Source organism: Mustela nivalis (assembly GCF_964662115.1).
Source record: "Mustela nivalis genome assembly, chromosome: 14".
Classification (NCBI taxonomy): Eukaryota; Metazoa; Chordata; class Mammalia; order Carnivora; family Mustelidae; genus Mustela; species Mustela nivalis.
Genome location: NC_139033.1, coordinates 12,264,727 through 12,289,183, shown reverse-complemented (window position 1 = coordinate 12,289,183; position 24,457 = coordinate 12,264,727). Strand labels below are relative to the sequence as shown.

Sequence of the window (24,457 nt, the reverse complement as noted above, 5' to 3'; positions counted from 1 at the left end):
GGGGAGCTCTCTTGGGTGTTCTAGCCCCGCACGAGCCCCCAGCTGAATTGGGCTGCCAGCCGACTCTGGCACATACCGCATGGAGCAGAAGAACTGGCCAGCTGAGCCTGGCCAACCCACGGCTTTGCGGGAAAGAAAAAACATGTTGTTTTTAGGCTAATAAGTTGGGAGTGGTTTGTGACACAGCAAAAATATTTCTGACACAGTAATGTTTACCCTATTCTGTGTGATATTTTCTATTCCACTTCATTTCTTCCTCCTGAATGAGGAGGCAGAGCCAGGCCAGGGCAAGATCCGGGTGAAGAACAGCCAGGCAGAAGAAACAGCAGTGCCAAGGTCTTGAGGCTGGCATGGGTTTGGTGTGTGGGAGCCACAGAAGGGAGGCCGGTGGCTGGGGAGTAGATAGAGAGGGAAAGCCTGGAATGAAATGAGGCCTCATGATGTGAGCTGAAAGGAACAAAGACAGCCTGGAAGACAGGGTGGATGGGTGACCTCCCAAGGTCTGCCCATCCTTTATTTCTAATTGAGGTGAGATTCACACTGTATAAAATTAACCTTCTTAATGGGAACAATTTGATGACATTGAGTACCTTCACAGGACTGTACAACCACCACCTCTATCTCCAGAAGATGTCCCTCACCCCAGAAGGAAATCCTGTACCCATTAAGCAGGTGCTCCACATTGTCCCCTCCCCTCCCCTTCGTCAATCACCAATCTGCCTTCTGTCTTTATGAGTTTGCCTCTTCTAGATACTTCCTATAAGGAGAATCACACAGTGTGTGGATTTTTATGTCTGGCTTCTTTCATGCAACAAAATGTTTTCAAGGTTCATCAATGTTGTAGCCATGGGTCCATACTTCTTTCTTTTTATGGTTGAATAATATGCTGTATATTTATACCACAATTTGTTTAGCCATTCGTCTGTTTGCCCATCATTTTGGCTCTCTGATTCCATCTATAGCACACTTATAGACTTCGATTTGACGTCATCAGCCCAGAAGGGAGAAAAGTTCTTGGCAACATGAAGGAGAAGGCCAGTGTGTGCCCCGCTGATCTTGGCCTTTCTGTCTCCTCCCATCAACCTTTTCCTGCGTGATTCGGAGCTTCCTGATGGCCCAAAATGCAGCTCCACTGCTGGTTACCCTTAAATACTCCCCCTGAATTCTATAAATACACCAACACTCAGCTGGGAAAAAAAGAACTTGAAAGGCATTTGAAATGAAAATATACTTTTTTTCCCATCATGGGCCAAGTGTTTTCTCTATCCTCCCCCTCTGTGATTCCAGGGTAAGCACTTGGATTTTAAACCATTAGCTCTACCTGGATCAGAGAAGACTTTCCTTGGCAAAGGCCTTGTAGGCAGCGAAAGCCAGACAGCATGTTAACACTGGCCCTCCCACACAGAAAATCCCTTTGCCTCCTGCTTCAGTGGCCTGATTTATGGTCCTTCTTTCAGACTCTGCTGAGCCGGTTTCGAGCCAGTTTAGTAGGTTGGTGAAAATGGCTTTGGGATCAGGCCGACGCTGTCTGAATCTTGGCTCAGCCAGCTACTAGGTATGTGAACTTGGGCCCTCTAGTAACTCCCCAGGCCTCCCCAGGCCTGAATTATAAAATAGAAAAAGCAATACTGTCCTTGCAGACCTATTATGAAGATTAAATGAGATGATATGGGTGCGGGCAGAGTGCTGAAATGAAATTAGGTCCAACCCCATGCAATGCCTAGAACTTCAGCTAAGGAGCCAGAGGAGCTTGGAGACGTGAGGGTAGTTCCTTTCCCCTCCTCGGGCCTTTCTGCCCATCACTTGGACTGTATAATTGCATATATAATTCAATTTATAATTCATTCAGTCTGCTACTCCAGATGCCCACTCCTTCATTTTCTTCCTGACTCTATGTCCTGGGATCCCAGTCTGAACCAGTGACCTCAATGGGTCTGCTTACCCCCTTGGGCACCCTATTGGGTTTAGCCAATGAGAGGCCACGCTGGAGATCAGAGGGTTGAAGGAGAGTGAGGTCAAGACCGGCTGCATCTAATGGGTCGTGTTAGGCAACATTCTCTGTACTGCTGCTCACTGTCGGCCTTCTGGTGCCTGTTCCCTTCTCTTGCAGTGTCAGCCTTAGGGCAGCAATGCTTGCTTTTGTTGCTGGTTCTTTTGTTAGTTCTCCTCAACCCTGCCCATACCTTTATAAATGGTCCTTTATTAAGCTCTCCTCAATTGCATAGACTGTGCCATCTTTATCCTGCTAGGAAGCTGGCAGTACAGAGATTAGCCATTTTAGAGCACCGCTCAGATTTGCAAGAGGAAGGACATTATTTTATCATTATTTTATCACTATTATTTTATCATTAACTGAAATCCAAATCTGAGATCCCTTCCTGTCATTTTTGGGCATTTCCTTCTCACGCATATCCCAGGGATTGTCAAGTCCCTGGGCTCTTTTGCAGGGGCAAAGCTTCGGAGAGTCACTTGCAGTCCTCTGTCACTGGCCCGCGCTGGTGACTCCTCAGTCACCCACGCATCATCCCAGACTGCCTGGTCCTTTCAGATTCAATATTGTCGATGCTTCCATGTCAGACCTGGGACAAAGAGTGTTGGCCACCCCTAGATTCACCATGTGGCTTCCTCATATTCTTCCCTTCTTAGGAGTTGCCCCAGAATGATCAACCTATGATCCTTTCTCATTCCTCTTAGCAACTTTCTTCTCTCTCTTCTGACTTTGGAAGGAACTCCTCTCTCTGCTTCTCCCTGGAGGACAGCCAGTGTAATCCATAATCTCTCCCAAAGATTTCAGACCTTTACAAAAGGCAGGAGGTATGACTTCTGATTTCAGCTTGCAAATCTCAAGGCAATGCAGATTGTTTCCAGAGGAGGAGAAACAGAGGAGTACACACATAAATTAATATTTTAATAAATTCTGATACATATGTGAAGTATTTAATGGAGTTCCTGACCTACAATAAGCACTCAGTAAGTGATGACATGATTATTATTTGAGCCCAGTAGAAATTAGCTGTATCTTATATTTCAATCCATACTCGTACCCAAGGACTGCATATGAATTGCGTATTGTTTTGACCCCTCTACATTACCCATTAATCTTACAAAATCCGTTAAAAAACTGTTCTACAAAAATGTAGCACTGCGTACACATTTTTTATTTATTTATCTATTTTTTGTTATTTATTTGACACACAGAGGGAGAGAGATCACAAGTAGGCACAGCATCAGGTGGGGCGGCAGGGGTGGGGGGGAAGCAGGCTCCCCGCTGAGCAGAGCGCCCAATGTGGGGCTCCATCCCAGGACCCTGAGATCATGACCTGAGCTGAAGGCAGAGGCTTAACCCGCTAAGCCACCTAGGCGCCCCACCACACACACATTTAACAACACCTCTGCAGTCTCACCCATCCAGGTGAATGTTTCACATATTAGTTATCTTTTTACCTTTTAGGAGAGCACATTCTACTACTAAGCATACCCACAAAATTAAATTGCCAGAGCTAAGGCAATTTAGGATATAGGTGAAATTCAATTCAGGTTTTCATTTAAATTCCATTTCTTTCCTCACCAACTAACCTAGATGGCAATGGCATTAAGTGACAATTAATGAATAGCAGAATAACCCACTTCCAAACTTGTTCCTGTGCCTGGGTCATTTTTCCCAGTTTTAAAAGAATGAGATAAAGTGGGCAGTGTGCAGAGTAGCCCCAGATGGGATAGCATCTTGAAAACTGGCATTCTCTGAATACTCATGCAGAATCCAGAAATATCTCATGGTCAGGATGAAAGGTCTAAATTTAATACCAAAAACAGAAAATTGGCTTGGCTTTCCGTGCTCTGCACAGGAAAGTTCTTGTTTGGAAGTTATGAAATGAAAAGGGACTGGAGGCATTATGTTCATAGTATCCTCAGATTTTTGTGGAGACCTGGGGAGTCTGCGGATATCTTGAGACCTCACTTGGCCCACGATGGAAGCCTGTAGTGAAGAAAGATGATTTATTTGTTGGGAGGAAATCGGGGAGAAAGTTTGCACTGATATGGGTGCTCTCCAGAATAAGTACAGGCTCATTTCTTCCTCTTCTGGTTTTGCCTACCCAGATTTTAAGATTTAACCACCTTCCCTGACTTCTGGAAGAGACATCTGTTGTTCTTGTTTGCACTGCATCTCTACCTCTGGTAACAGAATCCAGTTCTTTCTTTTTTGGAGCAGCCCTCCTCAGATTCATCTATCAGAGTCATAGCAATGGATTCAAGAATGGCCTGACACACTTGAGACCAGTGAGGGTCATCCCTGGGAATTTGCTGGAACTGTTGGAAAAAAGACTCTAGTTTTAGTGAGGTTGCTAGGCGGGAAGAAAATAAACCTCTTGCTAATAGCAGCCCATTCAGAGGGAAGTGGAGATAAGAGACAGTGAAATGAAGGGAGAAAGAATATCAAGATGACCTAGATCACACCGTACCTGAAGGCAGAATATCCTTGGACTTCACAACTACATGAAATAAAGGCCCCCTCCTTATTTTAATTTTGTACTAAACTGAGTCTTGAAAAACACATTTTGACCGGGAGTGATTTTTTTTCCCCATCCTCTGAATAACCAGAGGAGAAGTTCACAACCATGGATAGCCTTGCAGTATCTACAAGGTTAAATAAGGGAGTTGTAAGGGGCAGCTTCTATTTTCTTTCACCTCCTCCACACCTGTCCCCACCCTCTTCTCCACTAGAGGCTGGTGAACTTTTAAAGCACACTTCCATTTAACAGCATCTTCTTATCAGAGGGCTTCAGGTGAGAAACAGATCGGGTATTTTCGTGTTTTGGTAGCAAGGGACAAGTAGGTTGCAACAACAGTTTGTTGTTACAACCAAAAACTACTAAGGAATCCACCTCTTTGGTTCTGTGGTCTACAACCATGAGCACCCAAGAGGCTAAAATTAACAAAAATTCAAAGGAAAAGACAAACCCAAGAATGAATAACCATCTACCTCCCAATTACTCATGCCCCTGCTCATCTGACTTAGCCAATGGAAGCGCTTTTCATAAGGCAGTGGAGGTATGTACACAGATGTTCATAGCACATTGTTCAGTATAACCAAAAAGTGGAAACAGTCTAAATGTCCCTCAGCTGAGGAATGGATGGACAATGGACTGTTATTCTGCCACAAATGGAATGAGGTACTGATACATACTACAACACAGATGAACTTTTAAAACATTATACTAAGTGAAAGAAGCCAGACTGATACTTTAATGATTCCTTTTATATGAAATATCCAGGAGAGGTATAGTCCTAAAGAAGGAAAGCACATTAGTGGTTTCCAGGGGCTGTGTGGTGGCAAGTTTTTGTTTTTGTTTTTGTTTTTTTTTTTTGATGGCTAAAGGGTATGGGCTCTCTTTTTGGGGTGATGAAGATGTTCTGTGATTAGATAGTGGTGATGGCTACACAACTTTGTGATTAAGCTAAAAGCCATTGAATTATGTACTTTATTTTTTATAATAATTTTTAATAAAATTTGAGTTTTGACACACATTGTTACATTGTTTTCAGGTGTACAACATAGTGCTTCAGTTTCTCTATATGTTATGCTTATCACAAGCGCAGCTACCATCAGTCACCGTATGTCACTATTGCAATGTCATTTACTATACTCTCTGTGCGATGCCTTTTATTTCCATGACTTATTCATTACTTAACTGGAAGCCTGTTTCTCCTACTCCCTTTCAACTATTTAGTCTAACCACCCCCAACCTCCCCTTTCCTCTGGCAACCACCACTTTGTTCTCTGTATTTATAGGTATGATTTGGCTTTTTGCTTGTTTGTTCATTTGTTTTGTTTTTTAGAGTCTACATATGAGTGAAATCATATGGGATTTGTCTTTTTGAGTCTGACTTATTTCACTTAGCACTATACCCTTTAGGTTCATCCTTTTTGTCCCAAATGGTAAGATCTCATTCTTTTGCATGGCTCTGTGACATTCCTGTATGTGTGTATGTGTATGTGTTTGTGTGTGTATCTTCTTTATCCATTCGTTTATTGGTGAACACTTGGGGTGCTTCCATACCTTGGCTAGTGTAAATAATGCTGCAGTAAACATAGGGATGCATAGATCTTTTTGAATTAGTGTAAATTATATACTTTAAATGGGTGAACTGTATGTATGTGAATTACACATTGATGAAACTTTTTTTTTTAAAGATTTTATTTATTTATTTGACAGAAAGAGAACGAACACAAGTAGGTAGAGAGGCGGTCAGAGAGGGAGGGGGAGCAGGCTCCCCACCGAGCAGAGACCCAGATGCGGATGCGGGGCTCAATCCCAGGACCCTGAGATCATGACCTGAGCGGAAGGCAGAGGGTTAATCCACTGAGCCACCCAGGCACCCCAGAAACTTTTTTTTTTTTTTTAAATAGACTCAGGGTAGGGGTGGGACTTCGTCAGAAAGACTATCTCATATAATTGGACTTCCCTTCAGCTATTAAAAATGTCAAATATGGGGCGCCTGGGTGGCTCAGTAGGTTATAAAGCCTCTGCCTTCAGCTCAGGTCATGATCTCAGGGTCCTGGGATCGAGCCCCACATAGGGTTCTCTGCTCAGCAGGGAGCCTGCTTCCTACCTGCCTCTTTGCCTACTTGTGATCTCTCTCTCTGTCAAAAAAAAAAAAAAAGTCAAATACAGTTCAGCCAAGAGACATGTTTTGGGGTTTATAAGGAAGACTCAACATCTACGAGGAAAAAATTCTTCATGTGGGTAGCTTGACTTGGAATGTAATCAGCCTTCAGTGTTGTGGAATTGTTGCTGAGTTCTTCTTGGACTCTTCATGAATCCATTCAAGGTTTTATCTTAAATGAATCAGGGGGTGGTAAGTCTTCCTCTGGCCTGTATCTGGGCCCTATACATAGGCAGAGACCTAATATGAGCAGGCTTCTCTGTGTCTCACTTTTTTGGTTCAAGATGGAATATAATCTTCTCAGTATGTGGATTCCAAGAAGTGTGCTGACTGGCCTCAAATTTTTCCTTGGGTTCCAGAGCAACCACATTAAACATAACATCCATTCAAATTTGAGTGCAAAGAGTAGATTCCATTGCTTACTCCAATTTACACAGGATTGCATTCTCATCACTGAAAATTATAGTGCTTCTATAATAGCCGCAACAGACAGAGGAGGAACTAAAAACTACCCAATAAACCACTCTTATCTTTCTAGAGCCTACATCTGTAGACTCTGTAGAAGGAGCAAATCTAACCATCTCGCTTAGATTTAGGGGAAAAAGGTAAAATGTCCTTAGCTCTTCCAGTGTCAGGCACTATTCAAATGACTTTACCTATTTTGACACACTTAATCCTCACATCAGCCTTTTGAGGAAAGTAGTATTATAGCCATATATTATAGAGGAGATCAGGAAAGGTCAGAGAGGTAAGGATGCAAGATGGCAGACCCAGGTTTCAAATCCTGGTGGCCCAGGGAATCTCCTAATACATCCACCAATACATCCACCAGGGTCAATTAATTATTCAGTTCCTTATATGAATCCTTTACTATTCCTCCCAAAGTTATTTAAATTATTTAACTTTTCAAGGTTTTCAGTGTTGCCTTCTCCAACTTGTCAGGACCATCTGTGAGCTGGGATGGGTCTTCGTTTTCCCCCAGGTGCCCGGCAGGATGCCTGTTTCTGTTCAGTAGTCAGAAGGCAACCAGCAATGGAGTCATCTTGCAATGTTCTGTTCCCTCTGCTCAAAAAAAAAAAAAAATCCCATGTGGCTAATTTTCACTGATCCTTAAACATCACTTTATCTGGTGGAAACCTTCCTGATTGTACGGGCCCTTCAGACCCAAATAAACTCAGGATATACTTCATCTGGCCTCCCCCATTATCCTTTTGTGATAGTTTTGGAGTTGCCTTTCAGTGGTCTCTTGATCCGCAGTAGACTATGCTCCTTGAAAACAGGAGCCCTGTGGTAATTCCTGGCTTCCTTTGCATCGCCAGCAGCCATCGCAGAGCAAGGCAAATAGGAGATGCCTCATAAGGAATTTGTTTCCCTTTTTTGTTTGTTTTATTTTGCTCTGAGACTGATACTAAATCTGTAGTTGGTTTCTTCCAAGATGTTTGGACAGGCAACTAAGTTTTCAGGGCGTGAGGAATTTCATTTTTTTTCCCCTCATATTTTCCTTGCCAGCTGACATCACGAAGTACAGTGGTCTCCAGTCCTCACCGTGGCACGGGACTGGTAAACGCACTTGCACGTGGGCCGGGCACCACACTTTTCCCCGCTGGGGACCTCGGCCCTACCGTGCCCCCGAGGGCCCCGCGGAAACGGCCTGGCCCACCCGCCGGAAGTGACGTAATCTCACGGCCTAGCAACCGTTGCCAGGGAGCTCGTCTCTAGGAACCCTGTAGAGCCTGGATGCCTCCTGCGGGGGGGAAAAGTGGTTTCTTGAGGAGAATTTGAGGTAACCTCGCCAAGACGCGCTCGGAAACTTCCCTGAAGCCCCCCACTCCCCCAAAGAGAACTCCCTCCTCGTCCCCTTCCCAGAGCAGCACCTTCGCCAGGGGAGGGTCGCAGCAGTTCAGCCCTCAACGCCGGGGTCGGTGCCTGATGGGCCTCGCGAGGATCCAGGCAGCTCCCCCGAAGGTTGAGCGGTCGGGGAGCCCAAATCACCCCCCGCGAGAGGTCTGGGTCGTATGTGGGGTCCCCTGTCCACTGTCCCGAGCCCCGGGCGCGGGGCGGGGTGGGACACTATTTTTGGGAATCCTAAGAGGCTGCTGGTCCCGCGCTCGTGCCGGCCTGGGACCAGGGCAGCGTCGTTTCCGTCCCGAGTTGTGCCAGATAGACGCACGTCCTGGTTTTAATTCTTCCCCCCACCCCCTTGGGCTCTTATGTGGGTAAGTGCTCGTGAATTAGTGTGGCGACTTTTCCGCTGGCAGAGGGAGAGTAATTGCTTTTGCTAATTTTAGAGCGCAGAGCCCGCTGGGCATCGACAACCTACCTGTTCAGTACATCTTTGTCCTTAGCTGGTGACCATCAGAAAGCTGGTGGGCACCTAGGGGGAACCCGACTAGTTTCTTTTCCTCTCCTGGTAACATTTTACTCGTTTGTCCAAGTGTCTTGTTTTGAAAGGGAAAAAACATATGTGTGTGAATATATATATGTTATATATTATATACATATAATTTCTAAATCATTAAACTTCTATATGTATGGGAAGGTTATGACGTGGATTTTTACTTAAAATATTTTTAACAACGAAAAACTTGCATCTCCGAGGTGGATTTTTATTTCATTTATGTAAAAGTTTTCCTTTTGTAGATTAAAGGAAGCCTCGAATTTTTTAAAGCACATTGGTTATCCTTTCTACTATCTTTTGACTCATTTTTTAACAATAATAATCACTGATTCATAGTTTTAGATTTAATGTTTTACAAATATGCAGCTCCACCCCCCCAATTAAAATCTATTTCAGAGCAAAATGCATGCAGCCCCAACTAATGTCTTTGATAAAATAGCATCTATTCATTTCTTAGTTAAAAACTCTTAGGGAGCACTGAAGTAATTTTTTAAAATTTCTTTTCTTAGCAGTTCATTTTTAATTCCTTTTTTAAATTGCTAATTTTAAAAAATTACCTGCCTGCAAAATTTCTGCCAGTTCTTCCCATATTAAACAATTGATACCCTCAAGCAGGAAACACTAGGAACCATGGTAAAGCTGCTTCAGCAGTTAAATAATCAGATATTTAATTTTTTAAAACTTAAGATCACCACCAGTTGACTTGGGCTTATCTTTCTTTTTCTGGCCTTGGGCCCGTGAACACATTTATCCAGTCAATGGAAGAATTCAGTTTTGATGCAGTGGGTATTCACAGATAGAATTAGGCACAAAAATGTCCTCATGGAATTTACAATTTAGTAGAGAAGAGAAAACGTACATGAGTCACTAGTACAAAACAGAAAAATAACTCTAGGGGCCCCTGGGTGGCTCAGTGGGTTAAGCCTCTGCCTTCGGCTCAGGTCATGATCTCAGGGTCCTGGGATTGAGCCCCACATCAGACTCTCTGCTCAGCAGGGAGCCTGCTTCCCCCTCTCTCTCTGCCTGCTGCTCTGCCTGCTTGTGATCTCTTTCTCTATCAAATAAATAAAATAAAATCTTTAAAAAAAAAAAGAAAAAGAAAAATAACTCTAGGAGAACAGTGCAGATTAAATGTGGTTAGCCTCCAGGGCAGGTGCTGCTGCCGTTATTCTGATGGAGAATGTGGGAGATAGCTTGAGAATGACTTCCTGGAAGAATGTGCATTTGGAGGGCAAACCCTGAAAGACGGTTAGGATCTGCACCTGTGGAGATCGGGAGACAGTTTTTCTAGGTAAGAAAACAGCATTAACTGAAGACAGGTGAAAAAATTAAGGAGCAGTAACTTTTCAGTCGGGTGAAATTTAAGAGTGAAAGGTAACAGTTTGGAAAAATGAAGGTGGGAAAACTCCACTGAGTTACATCTGAAAAATCAAAATTCAAGAAATTTGGAATTTATTTTGTGAGCAATGAGAAGCACACAAACGATTTGGAATAGGAGAGGCAGGGGCCAGAAAACTCGAGGCTGTTTCCTTATTGAAGGCACAGGGAAACATAGGCCTGAATTAGTCAACGGTGGCAGAGTTGATGCCTACAGTCCATAATGTCAGTGGGTGAAGAGTGCTTGGTGGAGGAAACCAGAAAACCAAAGAATGCACATCGAGACTGAAGCTTGCAGCCTTAGCTTGGCTTCATTTGGGTGTGGCTGTGCACAGTTATGTACCCACGGTTGCCAGATCTGATTTGGAAGAGAAACTGGATGTCTGGATTTTTAACGTAAAAAAAAAAAATTTTCCCACTTTTTAAACATGGGCTGCTAATTAAAAAAAAAAAAATTAGAAGCATGTCTGTAGCCTACCAGATTTTTACCCCTGGGTAGTTGTGGAGCTGAATGGAAGAGATGTTATTGTAGATGGGATTTATTATTCATTTGTCCATATGAACTCAGTGTTAATTCAGATGATTGCTATCCTACCAGATGTATATACAAAACATGGTATTCAGTATTAGCAGTATATACTGAAACATTCAAAATAAAGTCTTCATATCTTGATTTCTTTCAATAAAATAACCCTTTTCACAGCATTTTGTATGCCACGGAGAATTAATACTCTTCATTCCTACTTCCTATAAACTTAATACTAATTTTTTTTCTGGAATGTTTGTTACCAGTACTAAGGAATTTTATCTCTATTTTTAGTTATAAGACCCAATTATGAGTGATCAAATCAAATTCATTGTGGACAATCTCAATAAAGAGCCTTTTAGGAAGAACTATAATTTAATCACATTTGATTCCCTGGAGCCAATGCAACTATTGCAAGTTCTCAATGATGTTCTGGCTGAAATTGACCCAAAGGTAAGAATTTTCTCTTTCTTGTGATGAAAAGGATAGCAGGAAAGCCATTTTCTGCCTCTAAATATCTGTGACTCTTGGGCCTTATTTTTCATGCCTGTAAAGTAATAATAAATGATGTTTAATATTTCTCTACTAGCTTAAAAATTAGATTATCTGGGGCGCCTGGGTGGCTCAATGGGTTAAAGCCTCTGCCTTCAGCTCAGGTCATGATCCCAGGGTCCTGGGATGGAGCCCCACATCGGGCTCTCTGCTCCACGGCAAGACTCCTTCCCCCTCCCTCTCTCTGCCTGCCTCTCTGCCTACTTGTGATATCTGTCCATCAAATAAATAAATAATCTTTTAAAAATTAGATTATCTGCTTGTACCTTATTTAGAAATTATTTCCCTGTTCCAAACATAAATTGATTTGGTCCTAGAAAGAAAATGCTCTTACAAAAGGTTTTATTGTATTGCAAGTTAGGTCATGTCCCTTATACACTGGTCTTTTCTACTGGATACTTTTTAAGCTTGATATTCTTCTTTTTTTTTTTTAATTTTTTTAAAAGATTTTTATTTATTTATCAGAGAGGAAGAAAGCGAGCACAGGTAGACAGAGTTGCAGGCAGAGGCAGAGGGAGAAGCAGGCTCCCTGCTGAGCAAGGAGCCCGATGTGGGACTCGATCCCAGGACGCTGGGATCATGACCTGAGTCGAAGGCAGCTGCTTAACCAACTGAGCCACCCAGGCGTCCCATCTTTTTTTTTTTTTTTTTTTAAAGATTTTATTTATTTATTTGATAGAGAGCACAAGTAGGCAGAGCGGCAGGCAGAGGGAGAGGGAGAAGCAGGCTCTCCACCAATGAGGGAGCCCAATGCCGGGCTCAATCCCAGGGGCCTGGGATCATGATCTGAACTGAAGGCAGCCGCTTAACCGACTGAGCCACCCAAGCACCCCAAGCTTGACATTCTTAATACAAATCCTGATCTGACTTGTATGTACCCTCACTTGGAATCTGGGGGCCTCCATACTTAATCTGTTTTATGAGGAGATCATTGTGCCTGTTATGCTCTAGTAGAACAATTTTGTCAGTGAGTTTAAATATTTTTCTTTGTTAGATATACAACAATAACATATTTTTTCAATTTCTTTATCTGTTAGCAAGTTGTTGATATCAGAGAGGAGATGCCAGAGCAAACAGCCAAAAGGATGTTGAGCCTTCTTGGTATCCTTAAATATAAACCTCCAGGAAATGCCACAGACATGTAAGAATTTGATCACATGTTGCTTTCTTAAAGCTGTGCTTGAATATCTACACTTTCATGGGCTACAGTCTTTCTAGGCAATACCTGGTCTCTGTGTCAATGGCTTTAGTACGTCACCGAGTTTCAAAATAATCTTGAACTTTTAATATTATTTTGTCATGTGAAAGTCTTACGTGGATCACTTTTCTCCCCAATCCAAAAAAAAAAAAACAAAAAAAACAGGCAAATTCCACGATTCCATTTTATCATTTATCTGCCATCCTAGATAAAAATAATCACTTAAACTTGCCCAGTAAATGAAGTATTAAGGCAGACTAGCAATTAATGGTTCCAGTACAACCTTCCCCTATAGTCCAGTGATACATTCCAGGCCTAATTTTATGTTTATTGTTGATATACAGAATGACTTTAGAATAGCCTTGGTTTTTTTTGTGTGGTTTTTTTTTTAATAGTCATGGAAAGCCATCAAGAAATTGTAAATTAGTATTTGAGCTTTTATCTCTTTTCAAGGCTTATTTGTTATAAGCCAGGGGTGAAGGATGATCACCTGCTTGTGTTTATTTTCTTTTTATAGGAGTACCTTTCGTCAGGGTCTGGTGATTGGAAGTAAACCTGTAATTTATCCAGTACTCCACTGGCTTCTTCAGAGGACTAATGAACTGAAGAAAAGAGCATATTTAGCTCGTTTTTTAATAAAACTTGAGGTACCAAGTGAGTTTCTTCAGGATGAAACTGTGGCTGATACCAATAAACAGGTATACAATACACAAAAGGTATTTTTAAACGATCTGTAGATGTCAGGGTGCACATGTTCAAATACCTGTTAATTTCTCTTTAACTTATTTGCTTCTCTTCATTTCCAGGTGGCACCGAAAGGTAAAATGGCTAATAATGTTCAACTATAATCACGTATGAAAATACCGACTTTTGCACACAAATACCATTTCAGTGATAGATAGAAGAAAATCCTGAAATTAGGATTTTAGAGTAATTTATTACTTAGGAAATGTGGGTAGAGAGGATTTTAGGTTTGGGAATGCAGAGCACTTTGCTGATCAGTTAGATGATTATACGATTTGTCATCCAAGTCAGAGAGAAAGGTACTATCATAATAATTACATGAAGGCAAAAGTATAAATTGACACTATCCCAGACAAATCAGGACCTGTGAGCCCCTGAGAGGATTTTGTACAGGCAGAGAAGCTAGGCTTGAGATCTCAGAGGACTTCCCAGTCAGGCAGAATATAGAGAAAGGGCCAGGAGTTTGAAATTTTGATGTACTTTTCTTCTAAAGATACTGAGTTCTGGCCTTATAGTCTTAAAGCTCTTGACTACTTTTGGGGTGCCTTGGTGGCTCAGTAGGTTAAGCCTCTGACTCTTGTTTTGGCTCAGGTCACTATCGCAGTGTCCTGAGGTCAGGCTTGTGCTCTGCCTGGAGTCTGCTTGGGATTCTCTCCCTTTCCCACTCCCTCCTGCTCTGCTCCCTCCCCTCCCCACTCACAAGTGTCTATGCTCTTTCTTTTTCCTTCAAATAGATAGATAGATAGATAGATAGATAGATAGATAAATCTTTTTGTTTTAAAGTTCTTGACTACTGAGGATTCTGGCTGGTCTGGATCTTGGTCCTGGGATTTCAAAGCACCTTGCTGATCAAAGACTATGGAAAAAGGAGATTCAGGCTTAAGATTTCAAAGGACTTTGAGTTTTTTTAAAGTGCCTATGTTTAGCCCTCTTTGCTTTTATTCTTGCTATATGCATAGACTGATTGTGCAGTTTGTTATGAATAGTTTGTCGCTCTATCCCAATAGATTATGAGGTCTGTGAAGATAGGTATCATGTCTTATCCATCTGCTTTTTCCTCCAGGGATTTGTAGAGTTGTTTCTATACAGTATGTGCTTAAAATTGGGATTGAATCAGAACAATCAAAACTAAGTGGTTTTTCATCCGTTTATTTTGTTATTTTGGATAGCCATGGCAGTTAGTCAAAACAGAGTCAATATTGATCTCTTAAGACATTTTGGGTGTTGAAAGACTTATGTAAATAATCATTTCAAATGTTATAGTAGAGAATCACATGGGAGATGTCATGGGAGAATTACAACAGAAGGAGAGTACCCCAACTCCTACATTTGAAGGCTTTACATAATGTAGAAAATAGAGAAGTATAAATGTGAAATATTTTCTCTTTCCTACACTCCCCCATCAATCAACTTGATAAAAACTAATTCCTCTGGGAAAAAAAAACTAATTTTTCTGGAGGAAGTTTATTAATAGCTTTTACTAAATATATACAAATAATTAGTAGAAAAATTAATGATAAAGACATGTTTATTCTTGAAACGTGTGAGATGTAAATCTAAAATGACTTACACATTTAGCCAGTCATCTAGCACAGAACCTAATAAAAAAATACATGTTGTCTTCCTGAATGAGGAGTTCTAGAATAAATTCTGTCAGTGCTCACAAAAAGTACTATTTTTAAAGAATTTTGGGTAAGAGTTGTGATTTTTCTCATTCATTCAGCTACTTTTTATTGAATATATCAGTGATGCCAGGATCCAGGGATACTAAATTGCACTGGATAATAGGATTCTTGTCCTCTTGACTCTTGCTGTCTAATGGAGGAAGACAGACAAGTAACTAGGCAATTATAATTTTATATGATTTTTATTCTGATATCATGACACTCTGATCTAGAATAAGTATAGGACTAGAGAAGTCTTCTCTGAGGATTGTGGTATCATGCTGAGACCTGACAGATGAACTGAAATTATCCAGGTAATGGATGAGAAAGTCATAGAGTATTCTCAGAGGTAATAGGCTTTGTAAACTGGACGTGGATATTCCAAGGATTGAAAGCTCACCATAGTTGGAGTATAGAATGTGGGTGAGGGAAGTAACCAGAGAGGAAGATGGAGAAGTACTCAATGACCAGATTATACACACCTACTTTTTTTGAGTCTTATATAAATGTTTCAGGATGTATTTTTAATGCTGTTATATAATGATTTAAGTAATCACTATGAGTTGATAACCTGATGAAGAAAAGTCTACTGGATCTAGTCATTAGTTTATAATTTTTTAATTTGTCTTTTAGTATGAAGAGCTAATGGAAGCCTTTAAAACTTTGCATAAAGAATGTGAGCAACTTAAGACATCTGGATTTTCTACAGCAGAAATAAGAAGGGTAAAGCAAAGAAAATATAGTAACAATATCTTTTTTAGATTTGAATATTAGTTTTTCCAGCTTGCTTTGTTAATTCAGTATGAGTCTTAAAACTATATGGGAATTAGTGATAGCAAGTGACAAATTTTCTTTTGTCTAAACTTTGCTCATTCTTTACTGAAGAAATTAATGATACCAAGGTAAATTCACAATATGTTCTTATGTACTATATAGATTCCTAACATGGATTTTAAAAAGATTACATTGTGGGTCTTTCTTTCTCTCTCTCTCTATATATATGTAGTAAAGAATATATATTACATAAAGTATAAGGTATATATCATATATATATATATATATGTATATATATATATATAATAGAAAATAGAGATGAGAACAAAGAAGATAAAAATCATCCAATTGCTATCCATTCAGGCTTTGTGTGTATATTTATATTGGTAGGTATTTGAGATCATACTATATACATAGTTATTTGTATCTTTCATTTTTAATAATTGCATTGTGGATATATTCACACTGTTATCTTTCTAAGCATGATTTTTTAAATTTTTCTTTAGAGAGGGAATGGGAGCAGGAGCAGAGGGAGAGAGAGAATCTTAAGTAGGTTCCATGCCAGCTCAGCCCAACATAGAGCTTGATCTCAGAACCCTGAGATAATGACCTGAGCAAAAATCAAGGGTTGAGTGCTTTACCAACTGAGCCACCTAAGCACCCCCTAAATATGATTTTTTTTTAAATTTTGGTGGTGGTGAAGCAAAAGAAGAAGAGAGAGAATCTCAAGCAGGCTCCACGCCTAGCTCGGAGCCCAACATGGGGCTTGATCTTATGAACCTGAGATCATGACCTGAGCCAAAATCAAAAGTCAGCTGCTTAACCCGCTGAGCCATCCAGATGTCCCTCAATATGATTTTTAATTACTAAATAATTTTCCATAGTATAGATAGGTTAACCATTTTTTGTTTTTTATTTTATTTTTTGCTATTATATAATGCTATGATCATGATTATCATATATATAAATTTATTTGGGGGTATCTGTAATTGTTTCCTTAGGATAAATTTATAAAAATTAATATTTTTGACACATGTTACTAAATGATCTCCAAAAAAATTTAACATTTTTACCAGGTATATAGATTCTTTCCCAAATGTATGCTAACTTCACTTTCATGAATTTTGTATTTTTAGAATTCCTGAGTTATTCCATGACATCCTTATTTTCTTAATCAGGAAGCAATAAAAGTTGCTTCCTTAGAGAGGCCTTCCCTGATTCCCTAGATGGATTAATTTCTCCCAATTCTTTTTGTTTCATAATACTCATCACATTTATAATTACTTTAATGTCTGTCTTCCCAACTCTCTTTATGAGGGCAAGGGCCATGGTCTATCTTGTTCATCACCGTATCCCTAGTGCCTTTTTCAGTACTATGCACATAGTAGGTTCTCAATAAGAATTTGTTGAGTGTATCAGGAATGAAAGATAAGCTCACAGTTAGTGGGGAGAAAGACCTATAAATAGGATACTTATGGTATGAAAGAAGAGTGATGGACATTCATCCACTGTTCCTCTGTTATGTCGTGTGAATAAACTGAAATGATGAAATGACCAAGAATCTAATCATTTTATTTTCATTATTGCCAAAGTATTCTTGAACATGTTCTTTTTAGAAAATATGATAAGCAAGAAATAGAAAATAATTCACTCATAATCCCACACTATAGAGATAAGTACTATTGACATTTTAGTGAATATATTTAAATCTTTTCCTTGTATTGTGCTATATATAAATGTTGTAATCTGCATCTTTCAGGCAATGTCATACCATGAGTTTCTCTGTTATTAAACATTCTTCTGCATAATTTATAATGACTTTCATGGTATTGTGCTATAGTTAATTTAGTAATTCTCAGACATTTGGTAATTTACACATTTTAGATATGACTAACATCTGTGAGACTCCTCGTAGAGAAGTCTTTGACCTTCCATGTGTATTTTATTAGGACAAATTCCCAGTCATGGAATTACCAGACTTGATGGTATATATATATGGAATACACCACATGGTATATATGTTGTGTGTGTATGTGTATATATATGTATGTTTAAAACTTTTGATACTGTTCTTCCGTACCATGCCACCAGTGGTGAGTAAGAGTGCCTAGTTCCTCAGATCCTAACAATACTGAATACTATGTATATTTTTCTCTTTAGTTTACTGTGATAGTTAGGCTATTAGTTTGAGTTTAGGAAGGAATTTTTGTTTTCACTAGAAAATATTATGGGGCTGATTAAAAGGAAGGCTATTTATTTTTGAAGTCTTAAGTTTTAGGAAGGGAATTGGTTAATTGGCAAAAACAGACACAAATTTTTGTCTTGAAAACACCATAGCCTTAAAAATAATTTTGATGGGAAATTGGCAGAATATATAGTTTGATATTTAACAGAACAGATGGCATGTCAGCCGCTGTTGCTCATGGTTTTAGACCTGTACACTTTCCATTATAGAAGACTTTTGAAAAACTGTGTGCCCATATTTGGAATCAGAACACAAATGTGCTGGTTGGCAGCTTTACCTTGCTACGTTATAACCTGTTTTGGTTGCTTTTCTAAATGAACACTAAGCTGCCAAATAAATTATCCTGCATAAAGAACCCTAGGGGGAAATAAAACCCTTTATCCAAAAGAGGATCTTTGTTCCTTAACGATCTGGTTTTAAGTAGAAAAATGGCTGATGCACAATCATATGAAAATTTTATTTGAATCTACAAAGAATGTTTTTTTTCTTATAATGTCTCCTTGACTACTTTTTAGGATATCAGTGCAATGGAGGAAGAAAAGGATCAGCTCATTAAGAGAGTTGAACGTTTGAAGAAAAGGGTAAGACAAGACTTAGCTCTGTAAGACTTTGGCCTCAAGTCCCAAGGACTTGCAAAGATTTAGGAATGGTAATAAGGATTAAGCAAGGCATGGGTGTACATCTGAGGATCGGCTCAAATAACATTGACAGAAGGGAAATCTCCCTAGGCAGTAGCCCAGAACTTTGAGAGACCTGGAGTCTGGAACTTTACTGTCATCTCTAGGGAGTACTGTTTGCCAAAAAGAAATGATAAGTGGATGTCTGAGTCACATGACATGCTAATTTCTTCCTTGAACTTGACAGTAACATGTACTACTTATTCTCTTACTGTAGGTGGAGACAGTTCAGAATCATCAACGGATGCTTAAAATAGCAAGGCAACTTCGAGTTGAAAAAGAGAGAGAAGAATTTCTTGCACAACAGAAACAGGAACAAAAGAATCAGGTATCCTCATAAAAGTTTATATTCTCATAATGAAAGAAATAGTTCCTTGTGATCGTTCAAATGTAAAGAAAAAAGAGTTCTACAATTGTAGAAGTTTGTTTACATGATGGAATACTCTTAAGAGGATTTTGTGGCACCAACAGCAGTAATACTATTTTTGGGGTTCTGTACCCAGTTTGTATCTCTATACTACCTTTTGGCCTGTGTTTAACTCCTGTTGACCCAACATTACAGAGCATTCGTTGTAATGGTAAGCATTAAGATTAACTGCTCATAAAACTCATAGGCTGGGTGGCTCAGTGGGTTAAGCCTCTGCCTTCGGCTCAGGTCGTGATCCATGTCCTGGGATCGAGCCCCGAATCAGGCTCCCTGCATGGCGGAGAGCCTGCTTCTTCCTCTCCCTCTGCTTGCTCCCCCTGCATGTGCTTGTTCTCTCTGTCAAATGAATAAATAAAATCTTAAAAAAAAAAATTATAGCATCTCTAAATAGTGTCCTGAGATTCTGGGGCTATAAGAATATCTATTTTTTATTCTGCTGGTCACAGTATCCATTACAGTTTATTCCCGTGGCAAATAAGCAAATAATAAAAAGACTCAAAATCAACCATACTCCACATTTTTAGACTTTGCCTTAAGGCAAAAATAATTTGGCTAGAAAGGATTACTTCTATTTTATTAAAAATCTATCTTAAAACTGAGTAGGTATATACTTCAAATCAGCTCCATTTCCTATTCAATAAGATGTTTGACTCTTTTGGAACTTGACTTGGCATCGTGGTGGTTCCACTGTGCCAGTAAGCTGCATTGCTTGGGCCCTGAATGGTACTTAGCATCAGGGTCTTATTCTAGGACATCATTTGTGAGAATGCTAATATTTCTTAGAATTAAGAAAACGAGGTTAGGGGCACCTGGCTGGCTCAGTTGGTGGAGTGTGCAGCTTTTGATCTCCGGATTATGGGTTCAAGCCACACATTGAGTGTAGAGATTACTTAAAAAGAAAAAAAGAAGAGAAAAAAAGAAAACCGTGTTATAACAAGTAAAGCCTGGTGTGTATATTTCTTTACCAAGTATTTTTCCTTAATTACTAAATACAACCAACAACTAAAGATTGACTTTCTGAAAGCTTTTTTTTAAAAAAAGCTTTACATGAAAAAGTATTGAGAAAACCAGTTACATTTTGGGCTCAACATAGTAATTTTCTTAGTTCTTATTATTTGTTCTTTTTACATCAGAAGAATTGTGTGGAACTTGTATTTTTCTTTGCTTGTCTATGTGAGTGGTAGGTTTCAATAGACTAAGCAAATAATGGATCTATTTGTATTTTAAAGCTATTTCATGCAGTGCAGAGACTGCAAAGAGTACAAAATCAGCTGAAAAGTATGCGCCATGCAGCAGCAGATGCAAAGCCTGAAAGTAAGTGGAAACTATTATATGATATAGATGATCAGAGAATATTAGTTTAAGTCAGTAGTTCTCCTTAAAGCAGTCAACTCACATTAATTAATTATAGTCTAGTGATAGCTAAGCATTTTAGAGTGTCATTTCCTAGTTAATGAATGAGAGCTCTGTTGAAGACATCCTTTAGTTTTTACCTGGAATTTTATACTTCCCATTCACTGTTTGGTCAGAGAGTAAAGGGTGTGAAAACCACCGTGGACGGAGGCTTTCTGATGAAGGAGCATATGAAACACTTAGGATGGACGCTAGCAAAAAGATGGGTGGGGAATAATTGTTTTAGAGCCTGGGCTTACAAAAAAAAAAAAAAATGAGTAAAATGTTGGACCCTTAAAGCTGAGTGTTTATTTATAGATTGGGTAGTGCTAATGACATGGGTATCCCTGGCTCTGTTGTCATATTAGCTTTACTTAGAAGATAAATTATTGTAATATTTCCAGATTATACCACCAAACCCATCCTAGTTTAAAGTTTTTTTGTTCATCAGAAGGGAGACCGTGTAAATTGGAAAAGCAGTGGAAAGCTCTCATTGGTACTGGAGAAATATTTCAGTATAAAAATCTAACTATTCAAGGATTAATTCATCTTTCTGTAGTATTATATGAAATATTATACTCTTAAACTGTGAGTCTTAGAGTAAAAAAGATAGACAGTAACAAGTGTTGGCAACAGTGTGGAGAAAATGGGACTCTCATATGTTTCTGGTGGGAGTATAAAATGTGTGACTGCTTTGAAAAACATATCTGGCAATTCCCCAGAATGTTAAACAGAGTTACCATGACCCAGTAGTTTCATTCCTAGGTATCTACCCAAGGGAATTGAAAACCTGTGTCCACACAAAAATTTTTACACAAATGTTCACAACAGCCTTATTCATAATAGCTAAAAGGTGAAAACAACTCAAATGTCCCTAAACTGATGAGTGAGTAAATAAAATGTGCTGTATCCACACAATGGAATGCAAAGGCATGAAGTACCGATACATATTATGACATGTATGAACCTCAAAAACATGTTATGTGAAAGAAATTAGTCACAAAAGACCACATATTGTAAGAGTCCATCTGTATGAAATGGCCAGAATAAGCAAATCTAGAAAGATAAAATCAAACTAGTGATTACCTGGGGGTAGGGGGTTGTAGGAGAATACAGCTGTGTGTATGTGTGGTGTGGGGAGGAAGGGAATGCTAATTAGCATAGAGCTGCTTTCCAAGCCAATAAAAATGTTCTAAAATTGATTGCGGTGAATTTACTAAAAACCATTGAATTTACTAAAAACCATTGAATTATACACTTTTCTATGGCATGTAATGTATATCTCAATAAAGTTTTTGAAAGAGATAATACAGTATATCCTTAATTCTAGACACTTATTCTTTCCCATTTTAATTGTTTTTGCCTTTGGGATACATCTCACATTTTACATACACTTTTACCATGGTATTTATTACTTTATCAGTGGTATCTCAGCACCAAGGAAATATGGTATATTTAATTAATATTTGAAAAACCAGTGTAGTGTTGCCTACAAAGTACATGATTAGTACATGTTAATTAGCGGCTTTCCATAGACTTTCTTACACCTCTTAGTCTTACAATTCAGATTCAAGCAATACCTGGAAGTTGCCAGGCGTTTAGTTGTTGGGGTCATTTCATTCTTCATTCACTAAGTTTTCACTTTTTAGGAGAATGTTAATTTTTAGGACAAAGAAAATACTTTTTTTATGATTTTTTTTCTCCTTAGTATAATCTCTATCTTTTTAGCATATGTTCTTTGGATTTGATGTGGGTTCCTTTACAATTTACTGCAATAAAGTAAGATAAATCTTCAAAAGAAACCCATTATATATAGTCACTTAAAAATTAATATCAATAAGTAATTTGTATAGGCCTACTCTTACTAAAAGTATTAGAACTTACCATTAAGAGTGGATTTTTTTTTAAATGAAGGTAACATGTATAAGAATGGAAAGTTTGGTATGCAGAAAAACAATTAATCAGTACAGTTTAATACAATTTAAAATGTTCACCTGAAAATGTGTTTCTGTAGTATCTGTTATCCTCAATCTTACAAGGTTAGATATTTCTTGCTATTATGTTTTAATTCTGACAACTAAACAAAATATCCAAAGATGTTTATAGGTTTAGCAACATTTCATTTTTTTATTTGAATTGTTAGTCTTTTATTTTTCTTTGGCTTACTAGGCTAGAGAAAAATTGTTTGGGCCAGGAAATACATAATTATTCACTTAGTAATAAAATTCACAAATAAAATTGTATTTTATGCATTTCTTGAAATGTCGGTATAACATTAATATAAGTAATATTGCTGCTAAATAATAAAATCAGTCGCATTGTTAAGTACTAATAGAAATAATTGGCTCAAACCTACAGTGCATTAATTCAGTATTTGTTGAACATCTACTACATGTCAGGAACTATGCCGGGTGCTAGGAATAGAAAGAAAAGAGACTTAGGATCTCACAGTTTAATACAGAACGGCAGGCAGTGAACAGCGATAACGCAGCTTTACAAATTTGCTGATGAAGCTCAGCACATGATCCTGTGAGAACAAAGAGGCAAAGCACCAAACCCTATCACAGACTCAAATGGCTTCCTGGATGAAGTGGCCCCCGAGTTAAATTCACGTTGGAAAGCGAAGGAGTACAAGACATTCCGTGCCAAGGCACAGTGACCTGAAAGAACATACAAATAGGAGATGAAGGAGCGAGAGAGAAAAGGGTAGGCTCCTTCTGACTGCTTATCTTTGAAAAGGAGGCAAGAGAGGGAGGGAGCGTACAAATGAATGAGGAAGACAGTGCCCTGCCTAGACAGTGAGAGGGTAGTAGCGTGGGGTGATTGTGTGCTGCGGAAGAGAGTCAGTCAGACAATCGGAGACTGAAGATCTAGGAGGAAAAGGTGAGAAGGGATAGCTGCCTTTCCCGTGGGCCGTACACTGAATGTTCTGCAGCAGTTGTTGGCATTATCTCAATCTGACTCAACTCAACCCTAGACTAGTCACCGAGTCATAATTGTTCTATTTCCAGGCCCTAGCATGCTAAATTATACACAACAGGCCTTCAGTAAATGGTCTGTTAAGTAGTTAGGAGGTAGGAGTAGAGACCAAATCCCTGGATAGGAACAGAATGATCATTTCCACAGATAGGAGGGGAGTTAAAGTAAGAAAAAAATGGCTGAAAGCATAAAAATAAGATATTATGTATGCAATATATGTTCTTTGGGGGTGGACAGGGTGTGGGGAGCAGCAAGTAGAGAAGTTCTTGCTTTGTTGATATCTTTCTGAAAGACAGCCTTAAGGGTTGTATTCAACAGCCTGGGAAAAGAGTAGATGAAATATGTTTAATTGCTCCAGGTATTTCCTTTAAGAAGGTCTATCTAAACTTTTTAACGAAAAATCACTTATGGAAAGTTTCCATTTATATAAATAAAAATTATGTTTAGTGTAGGAATGTGCTTTGTATTTTTTCACAGTAACAGCCATATTATAAAACACTCATGGAAGTTAATTCATCTTTATACTCTACACTTTCATGAGATTTATTATATAAAAGAAGCTACTCATTAAACTATAATAAGGCCAGTGGGATGTTTCCAGAGGGTTTTTAATCCAAAGTTTGCTGCAATCTTAGTAACCTTATGTTTAATTTCACCAGGATTTGAAAGATAATTTTTTAAAAGCTACATAGAACATATGACTACTTTATAAGGTCTTAAGTTAAAACTATTAAGAGAAGATTTTAAAATGTAAGAGAACCCCTGTTTTTACATTTTTTTAAACATTTGTACTGAGGTAAAATGGACATATAATAAACAGCACATATCTGAGGTGTAC

The 24,457-nt window shown here is 38.9% G+C and overlaps 1 protein-coding gene across 8 annotated transcripts in view; it reads left to right on the top strand.

Moving 5' to 3' along the window:
- IFT81 (intraflagellar transport 81) overlaps nucleotides 1-24,457 on the top strand; it is a 192,450-nt gene that overhangs the window by 101,488 nt on the left and 66,505 nt on the right. For 5 of the 8 annotated variants that reach the window (XM_082698408.1, XM_082698410.1, XM_082698414.1 and 2 more), the window contains 7 exons: nucleotides 11,262-11,420; nucleotides 12,557-12,660; nucleotides 13,235-13,415; nucleotides 15,759-15,848; nucleotides 18,660-18,725; nucleotides 19,039-19,149; nucleotides 20,478-20,562. In XM_082698408.1, the coding sequence (XP_082554534.1) occupies nucleotides 11,277-11,420; nucleotides 12,557-12,660; nucleotides 13,235-13,415; nucleotides 15,759-15,848; nucleotides 18,660-18,725; nucleotides 19,039-19,149; nucleotides 20,478-20,562 (781 nt within the window). In that variant the 5' untranslated portion in view covers nucleotides 11,262-11,276. Of the gene's footprint in view, nucleotides 1-8,343; nucleotides 8,450-8,859; nucleotides 8,883-10,212; nucleotides 10,356-11,261; nucleotides 11,421-12,556; nucleotides 12,661-13,234; nucleotides 13,416-15,758; nucleotides 15,849-18,659; nucleotides 18,726-19,038; nucleotides 19,150-20,477; nucleotides 20,563-24,457 lie in introns of those variants that run through there. The other 3 variants (XM_082698411.1, XM_082698409.1, XM_082698412.1) reach the window with 3 other exon arrangements.